Raw genomic sequence first — 10,000 nt, 5'->3', positions numbered from 1 at the left:
ACACAATCCTGTCTCGGAGCTCTACGGACAATTCCTTCGACCTCATGGCTTGGTTTTTGCTCTGACATGCACTGTCAACTGTGGGACTTTATATAGACAGGTGTGTGCCTTTCCAAATCATGTCCAATCAATTGAATTTACCACAGGTGGACTCCAATCAAGTTGTAGAAACATCTCAAGGATGACCAATGGAAACAGGACGCACCTGAGCTCTCATAGCAAAGGGTCTGAATACTCATGTAAATAAGGTATTTCTGTTTTTTATTTTTAATACATTTGTAAAAATGCCTATAAACCTGTTTTTGCTTTTACATTATGGCGTATTGTGTGTAGATTAATGAGATATATATATATTTTTTTTAACCCATTTTAGAATAAGGCTGTAACCTAAAAAAAGGTGGGGGAAAAATCAAAGGGTATGAATACCTCCCAAATACACTGTAAGTTGAAGAGGGTGGGGCTCAAGATGCGTCCCTGTCTCACCCCACGGCCCCGTGGAAAGAAATGTGTGTTTTAAAAAAAATTGTAACCACACACTTGTTGTTTATGTACATGGATTTTATAATGTCGTATGTTTTCCCCCAACACCGCTTTCCATCAATTTGTATAGCAGACACACATGCCAAATTGAGTCAAAAATCAACAAAGCATGAGACGACTTTGCCTTTGTTTTGGTTTGTTTGTTTGTCAATTAGGTTGTGCAGGGTGAATACGTGGTCTGTCGTACGGTAATTTGGTAAAAAGGCAATTTGACATTTGCTCAGTACATTGTTTTCACTGAGGAAATGTATGAGTCTGCTGTTAATGATAATGCAGAGGATTTTCCGAAGGATGCTGCTGACGCATATCCAACAGTAGTTATTGGGTTCAAATATGTCTCCACTTTTGGGTGATCAGTTTTTGGATCCAAATATTGGGGAAGATGCCAGAGCTGAGGATGATGGTAAAGAGTTTAAGTATAGCCAATTGGAATTTGTGGTCTGTATACTTTATCGTTTCAACACCACAGGCCTTTTTGGGTTGGTGGGTTTGTATTTTGTTCAGTAGGTTATTATAGCGAAGGCGTAGACTCAGGTTTTCCGGATCTCTATGTTTTTAGTTGGATAGGTTTCTCAATTTCTTTCTAAGGTTTTTACATTCTTCATTAAACCATTTGTCATTGTTGTTCACTTTCTTTGGTTATCTGCTTGACATTTTTAGATTTGATATGTAAGCTGAGAGGTCAAATATACTGTTTAGGTTTTCTACTGCCAAGTTTACACCTTCATTATTACAGTGAAACATTTTGTCTAGGAAGTTGTCTAAAAGGGATTGAAATTGATGTTGCCTTATTGTTTTTTGGTAGGTTTCCACACTAGTTTCAGAATCGTCTAGAATGTAATTTTATGCAGTAGCGTTAAGATATCCATTCCGTGGAACTAAGAGGCCCGAACCATGAAAAACAGCCCCAGACCATTATTCCTCCTCCACCAAACTTTATAGTTGACACTATGCATTGGGGCAGGTAGAGTTCTCCTGGCATCTGCCAAACCCAGATTTGTCCGTCCGACTGTCAGATGGTGAAGCGTGATTCATCACTCCAGAAAACGTGTTTCTACTGCCCCAGAGTCCAAGGGCAGCGAGCTTTACACCACTCCAGCTGATCTTGTGTGCGGCTGCTCGGCCATAGAAACCCATTTCATGAAGCTGACAACGTATAGTTTGGAACTCGGTAGTGAATGTTGCAATCGAGGACAGACGATTTGTATGCGCTATGCGCACTCGGCGGTCCCGTTCTGTGGGACTGTGTGGCCTACCACTTCGCGGCTAAGCCGTTGTTGCTCCTAGGCACAAACAGCACTTACAGTTGACTGGGGCAGCTCTAACAGGGCACACATTTGACAAAATGACTTGTTGGAAAGGTGGCATCCTATGACGGTGCCACATTGAAAGTCACTGAGCTCTTCAGTAAGGCCATTCTACTGCCAATATTTGTTTATGGAGATTGCACGGCTGTGTGCTCGATTTTATACACCTGTCAGCAACATGTGTGGCTGAAATAGCCAAATCCACTAATTTGAAGGGGTGTCCACATACTTTTGTATATCATCTTTTAATGCAGTCATCACGGTTTTCAATTGAAGCATCATTTTATCCTTCACTTGTTTATGACAAGTGCAAATACCTTCGCAACTTTGTATTTGTAGTCAACTTCGTTCTGATGTTATCGACAATCACAGTCAGACAGACAGCCTAATCATCTTAACTATCTCTATCGATGCACTTGGGCTGGATCTAAGGACCTAAGGTTTTTAAGAGCCACGCTACTAATGAAGGCTATGGGAAACACATCGGCAACTAAAGATATCTGTGTCTGTCTGTGTCTGTGTGATGTAATGGTAATCTCTCACCTGAGGAGGATCTGTTTGCGTCACATCTCTCTACTGAGGTGGAATGCACGAGACAGGAGACCAAGGGGCCAAGGGGGCCAGGCGATCAGGGGGCCAATGGGCCATATCAGAGAGTGTACAATTTAACCCCAGCCCAGTGGAGAAACTGTATACCCCAGCCAACAGCCAAATCTGCCCTGGGGCGTCCAGCGTTTGGAGGGAAGGGGCTAAGGGATCACTTTGATATGTGTCCAAAATGGCACCCTATTCCCTTTATAGTGCACTACTTTTGACCAGGGCCCTATGGGTAGTAGCGCTTTACAAAGGGAACAGGGTGCCATTTTGGGACACACACTATGCCTGGCTAAAGAGGAGGGAGTTCCATTCCATCAGCCAACTGTTCCTGTTACTTGTATCACCAAGCCAGAACGGAGAAACTCAACACCCAGCCTAGCCTCTACTCAAGGCGGAGAGTGGCTGCGTTCCAAACTCCACTATTTTTTAACAGGGCCTATAGAGTCTGGTCAAAAGCAGTGCACTACATAGGGATAGGATGACATTTGGGATGAAGGGAGTGTGTGTGTGATGGGGAGTGGATCTCTGATCTGTAATCCTTGTAACCCTGGTTAAGGGGTGGAGGAGTCCCTCCATGTTAACTGGTCCTGTCCCTCCATGTTAACTGGTCCTGTCCCTCCATGTTAACTGTTCCTGTCCCTCCATGTTAACTGTACCTGTCTTCATGTTAACTGTTCCTGTCCCTCCATGTTAACTGTTCCTGTCACTCCATGTTAACTGTTCCTGTCCCTCCATGTTAACTGGTCCTGTCCCTCCATGTTAACTGGTCCTGTCCCTCCATGTTAACTGGTCCTGTCCCTCCATGTTAACTGTTCCTGTCTCCATGTTAACTGTTCCTGTCCCTCCATGTTAACTGTACCTGTCTTCATGTTAACTGTACCTGTCTTCATGTTAACTGTTCCTGTCCCTCCATGTTAACTGTTCCTGTCCCTCCATGTTAACTGGTCCTGTACCTCCATGTTAACTGGTCCTGTCTCCATGTTAACTGTTTCTGTCTTCATGTTAACTGTTCCTGTCCCTCCATGTTAACTGTTTCTGTCCCTCCATGTTAACTGTTCCTGTCTCCATGTTAACTGTTCCTGTCCCTCCATGTTAACTGTTCCTGTCTCTCCATGTTAACTGTTCCTGTCCCTCCATGTTAACTGTTCCTGTCCCTCCATGTTAACTGTTCCTGTCCCTCCATGTTAACTGTTCCTGTCCCTCCATGTTAACTGTTCCTGTCCCTCCATGTTAACTGTTCCTGTCTCTCCATGTTAACTGTTCCTGTCCCTCCATGTTAACTGTTCCTGTCCCTCCATGTTAACTGGTCCTGTCCCTCCATGTTAACTGGTCCTGTCCCTCCATGTTAACTGTTCCTGTCCCTCCATGTTAACTGTTCCTGTCTCCATGTTAACTGTTCCTGTCTTCATGTTAACTGTTCCTGTCCCTCCATGTTAACTGGTCCTGTCCCTCCATGTTAACTGTTCCTGTCCCTCCATGTTAACTGTTCCTGTCTTCATGTTAACTGTTCCTGTCCCTCCATGTTAACCGTTCCTGTCCCTCCATGTTAACTGTTCCTGTGTCCATGTTAACTGTTCCTGTCCCTCCATGTTAACTGTTCCTGTCCCTCCATGTTAACTGTTCCTGTCTCCATGTTAACTGTTCCTGTCCCTCCATGTTAACTGTTCCTGTCCCTCCATGTTAACTGTTCCTGTCCCTACATGTTAACTGTTCCTGTCTCCATGTTAACTGTTCCTGTCCCTCCATGTTAACTGTTCCTGTCCCTCCATGTTAACTGTTCCTGTCTCCATGTTAACTGTTCCTGTCTTCATGTTAACTGTTCCTGTCTCCATGTTAACTGTTCCTGTCCCTCCATGTTAACTGTTCCTGTCCCTCCATGTTAACTGTTCCTGTCTCCATGTTAACTGTTCCTGTCCCTCCATGTTAACTGTTCCTGTCTTCATGTTAACTGTTCCTGTCCCTCCATGTTAACTGTTCCTGTCCCTCCATGTTAACTGTTCCTGTCCCTCCATGTTAACTGTTCCTGTCCCTCCATGTTAACTGTTCCTGTGTCCATGTTAACTGTTCCTGTCCCTCCATGTTAACTGTTCCTGTCCCTCCATGTTAACTGTTCCTGTCTCCATGTTAACTGTTCCTGTCCCTCCATGTTAACTGTTCCTGTCCCTACATGTTAACTGTTCCTGTCTCCATGTTAACTGTTCCTGTCCCTCCATGTTAACTGTTCCTGTCTCCATGTTAACTGTTCCTGTCTTCATGTTAACTGTTCCTGTCTCCATGTTAACTGTTCCTGTCCCTCCATGTTAACTGTTCCTGTCCCTCCATGTTAACTGTTCCTGTCTCCATGTTAACTGTTCCTGTCCCTCCATGTTAACTGTTCCTGTCTTCATGTTAACTGTTCCTGTCCCTCCATGTTAACTGTTCCTGTCCCTCCATGTTAACTGTTCCTGTCCCTCCATGTTAACTGTTCCTGTCCCTCCATGTTAACTGTTCCTGTCTCCATGTTAACTGTTCCTGTCCCTCCATGTTAACTGTTCCTGTCCCTCCATGTTAACTGTTCCTGTCTCCATGTTAACTGTTCCTGTCCCTCCATGTTAACTGTTCCTGTCTCCATGTTAACTGTTCCTGTCTTCATGTTAACTGTTCCTGTCTCCATGTTAACTGTTCCTGTCCCTCCATGTTAACTGTTCCTGTCCCTCCATGTTAACTGTTCCTGTCCCTCCATGTTAACTGTTCCTGTCTCCATGTTAACTGTTCCTGTCCCTCCATGTTAACTGTTCCTGTCCCTCCATGTTAACTGTTCCTGTCTTCATGTTAACTGTTCCTGTCTCCATGTTAACTGTTCCTGTCTTCATGTTAACTGTTCCTGTCTCCATGTTAACTGTTCCTGTCCCTCCATGTTAACTGTTTCTGTCCCTCCATGTTAACTGTTCCTGTCCCTCCATGTTAACTGTTCCTGTCCCTCCATGTTAACTGTTCCTGTCTCCATGTTAACTGTTCCTGTCCCTCCATGTTAACTGTTCCTGTCTTCATGTTAACTGTTCCTGTCTCCATGTTAACTGTTCCTGTCCCTCCATGTTAACTGACCCTGTCCCTCCATGTTAACTGTTCCTGTCCCTCCATGTTAACTGTTTCTGTCCCTCCATGTTAACTGTTCCTGTCCCTCCATGTTAACTGTTCCTGTCCCTCCATGTTAACTGTTCCTGTCCCTCCATGTTAACTGTTCCTGTCCCTCCATGTTAACTGTTTCTGTCCCTCCATGTTAACTGTTTATGTCCCTCCATGTTAGAGGTCGACCGATTATGATTTTTCAACGCCGATACCGATACCGATTATTGGAGGCCCAAAAAACCCCGATAGCGATTAATCGGCCGATTTTTTAAATTTAGTTATTTGTAATAATGACAATTACAACAATACTGAATGAACACTTATTTTAACTTAATATAATACATCAATAAAATCTATTTAGCCTCAAATAAATAATGAAACATGTTCAATTTGGTTTAAATAATGCAAAAACAAAGTGTTGGAGAAGAAAGTAAAAGTGCATTATGTGCCATGTAAGAAAGCTAACGTTTAAGTTCTTTGCTCAGAACATGAGAACATATGAAAGCTGGTGGTTCCTTTTAACATGAGTCTTCAATATTCCCAGGTAAGAAGTTTTAGGTTGTAGTTATTATAGGAATTATAGGACTATTTCTCTCTATACGATTTGTATTTCATATACCTTTGACTATTGGATGTTCTTATAGGCACTTTAGTATTGCCAGTTTAACAGTATAGCTTCCGTCCCTCTCCTCGCTCCTACCTGGGCTCGAACCAGTAACACATCGACAACAGCCACCCTCGAAGCAGCGTTACCCATGCAGAGCAAGGGAAACAACTACTCCAAGTCTCAGAGCGAGTGACGTTTGAAACGCTATTAGCGTGCACCCGGCTAACTAGCTAGCCATTTCATATCGGTTACACTAACCTAATCTTGGGAGTTGATAGGCTTGAAGTCATAAACAGCGCAATGCATTGCGAAGGGCTGCTGGCAAAACACACGAAAGTGCTGTTTGAATGAATGCTTATGAGCCTGCTGGTGCCTACCATCGCTCAGTCAGACTGCTCTATCAAATCATAGACTTAATTATAACATAATAACACACAGAAACACGAGCCTTAGGTAATTAATATGGTCGAATCCGGAAACTATCACGTTTATTATTTCAGTGAAATACGGAACCGTTCCGTATTTTACCTAACGGGTGGCATCCATAAGTCTAAATGTTCCTGTTACATTGCACAACCTTCAATGTTATGTCATAATTACGTAAAATTCTGGCAAATTAGTTCGCAACGAGCCAGGCGGCCCAAACTGTTGCATATACCCTGAGTCTGCATGCAATGAACGGAAGAGAAGTGACAATTTCACCTGGTTAATAATGCCTGCTAACCTGGATTTCTTTTAGCTAAATATGCAGGTTTAAAAATATATACTTCTGTGTATTGATTTTAAGAAAGGCATTGATGTTTATGGTTAGGTACAGTCGTGCAATGATTATGCTTTTTTCGCAAATGCGCTTTTGTTAAATCATCCCCGTTTGGCGAAGTCGGCTGTCTTTGTTAGGAAGAAATAGTCTTCACACAGTTCGCAACGAGCCAGGCGGCCCAAACTGCTGCATATACCCTGACTCTGTTGCAGAGGTGACACATTTTCCCTAGTTAAAAGAAATTCATGTTAGCAGGCAATATTAACTAAAGATGCAGGTTTAAAAATATATACTTGTGTATTGATTTTAAGAAAGACATTGATGTTTATGGTTAGGTACACGTCGGAGCAACAACAGTCCTTTTTCGCGAATGCGCACCGCATCGATTATATGCAACGCAGGACAGCCTAGATAAACTAGTAATATCATCAACCATGTGTAGTTAACTAGTGATTATGATTGATTGATTGATTGTTTTTATAAGATAAGTTTAATGCTAGCTAGCAACTTACCTTGGCTTCTTACTGCATTCGCGTAACAGGCAGGCTCCTCGTGGAGTGCAATGTAAAGCAGGTGGTTAGAGCGTTGGACTAGTTAACCGTAAGGGTGCAAGATTGAATCCCTGAGCTGACAAGGTAAAAATCTGTCGTTCTGCCCCCTGAACAAGGCAGTTAACCCACTGTTTCTAGGTCGTCATTGAAAATAAGAATGTGTTCTTAACTGACTTGCCTAGTTAAATAAATATTTATATTAAAAACATTTTTTTAAATGGCAAATCGGTGGCCAAAAATACCGATTACCGATTGTTATGAAAACTTGAAATCGGCCCTAATTAATCGGCCATTCCGATTAATCGGTCGACCTCTACTCCATGTTAACTGTTCCTGTCCCTCCATGTTAGCTTTCCCTATCCCCCTCGGCAAGGCTTCCTTTTCCACAGCCCCGTTCCTATCCACCTAGGGCAGATGTCCCTCGCATTTGGTCCTGGTTGGAATGGAAATGGACACATCTGGCGAGAGGGACTGGGTCAACGGAGGAAAGGAGGGAGGGGAGAGATGAGGAGGTGTGGTAAGAGGAGTAGTGAGAGGAGCGAGACCAAATACTCGTCCTGTATTTCAACATCCACAACTCTGAGATATATCTTCTACTATTCCCACATCTTATTGATGACACACACACACACACACACACACACACACACACATTGTACTATAATTGTGGCGACCTGAAATGTATTTACATTCAAAATCATATTTTCCCTAACCTCTAACCCCTAATCTCTAACCCCTAACCCCTAACCCATAACCCCTAACCTCTAACCCCTAATCTCTAACCCCTAACCCCTAACCTCTAACCCCTAACCCCTAACCTCTAACCCCTAACCCCTAACCCCTAACCTCTAACCCCTAACCTGTCCTCATGGGGACGTGGGAAATGTCCTCTCGTGTGAGGATTTTCCTTGTTGTACTATCCTTGTGGGGACTTTTGGAGATTTACAGTACCTGAGAGGATAGTCATACAAGCCCACAGACACACACACACACACACACACACACACACACACACACACACACACACACACACACACACACACACACACACACACACACACACACACACACACACACACACAGACACAAAGTCATTGAAGTCCATGGAATGCGGAAGACAACATGAATGGGAGATACATTCCTGAATAAGGCCAATAACAGAACGTAACTGACAATAAAAGAACTTAACTGAACTGAAAGTTACCACATCTAAGGAGAGCCTATCAATGGCCATGTCAACAGATTGAATTTCTGAGATATTCCACGATGTTTACCACCTCTGTTAGCCTATCCACACACGTCTCAAAAGGACGCAGTTCAAATCCATGTTATATTATACATTTTGTTAAAGCCCACAAACGACCCTTCATTGGCACGACAAATAGATGAAGGGGGGGGGGGGGGGTTCACTCTGGCAGTAGGGGGAAAGCCCTCCTTGTAATTAATCCAAAATTACGCATTTGGCACCCTCTACATTCATTGATCTAGCGCATAACGGAGCGCCTTAATTAACTGCCATCAAAAAACACTTTTCCAATCAATATAGTATATCAACCAAAAGAGTATGAAAACTAATTTTAATAAACACACCATGACTTACTGTTGTCAGGCGGCCCTTGGACCATGTTGAATTTGTATATCTCTTTGGCATAATATTCGGTCTCCGTGTTGTCTTGGCCACAACTTTGCTGCCGGTTTCTCCCCAACTCCTCAAGCAGCTCTCGGGTACTGTTATACAAGGCCTGGATCTGGTAGGGGACCTGACTGGGTCCCAGTGAGTGTGGCGGGCTCGTCGTCCGGAGCTTACTCAGTATCTGTCCCCGTATCGCCTCGACCCTTTTCCGCTTCACATGGTCTATATCTACGGTAGCGCATGTTGAGAAAGATAGACTCGTGGTGGCGCAGTTTAACAGTACGATAAACAGAAGAGTTTTACCCAGATGCATGTTTCTGTTTCTCTCTGATTGGTTTAGGAAGCACTTCGTATAATAACAGACGGATTCACATGTGACTATTCCCCAAGGTTCCTGCGCGTAAAAATATGTTCAAAACACTTTTCATAATCAATTTAATAACAGTCTCCTAACTAACTTTTCTCTTTACTTGTATTAGTCTCCCTCATACACATACGCCTTCTCCCGAGGAAACCCCTTTCTGTTGGTTTGTAATCCAGAGAAATCCAGGTGTATATTCGCCCATCAGACATCATTCGCCTTTCCAAAGGAATGAATTTCCCAGCGCGCACCAAACCTAAAATCTACCCTACGCAGTAATGGTCTCCATCATCGTTCTAGTAACTGAACGCGTACAGGTACTTTACTTTTCTTTCTCATTCTTGTATTTAACTATTTTCTTTCAATTATGTCGCCCAACTCGCCCCACAAACTCTGCTTTCTTCCTTTTTTTTATTTGTCTTTTAACAACTTCGTGCTTGCCTCTGACCCGCGCGCATCCTGACGCGACTGTGCCTTGCTGCAGTCACCTTGCAGAGCTATGAGCATTCAGCATGGGCTCACTTTTTTTATATACC

General features: G+C 43.4%; 1 protein-coding gene across 1 annotated transcript in view; it reads right to left on the bottom strand.

Annotated features, from left to right (window-relative positions):
• Positions 1 to 9,968, bottom strand: part of LOC115175155 (transforming growth factor beta-3 proprotein) — a 35,454-nt gene extending 25,486 nt beyond the window's left edge. The window contains exon 1 of the mRNA XM_029734382.1: positions 9,071 to 9,968. Within this exon, the coding sequence (XP_029590242.1) occupies positions 9,071 to 9,416 (346 nt within the window). The 5' untranslated portion in view covers positions 9,417 to 9,968. The remainder of the gene's footprint in view (positions 1 to 9,070) is intronic.
• Positions 9,969 to 10,000: the final 32 nt, after the last annotated feature.

Source organism: Salmo trutta, chromosome 35, assembly GCF_901001165.1.
Source record: "Salmo trutta chromosome 35, fSalTru1.1, whole genome shotgun sequence".
In the NCBI taxonomy this organism is placed as follows: domain Eukaryota; kingdom Metazoa; phylum Chordata; class Actinopteri; order Salmoniformes; family Salmonidae; genus Salmo; species Salmo trutta.
This window is presented reverse-complemented; position numbering and strand designations above follow the sequence as displayed.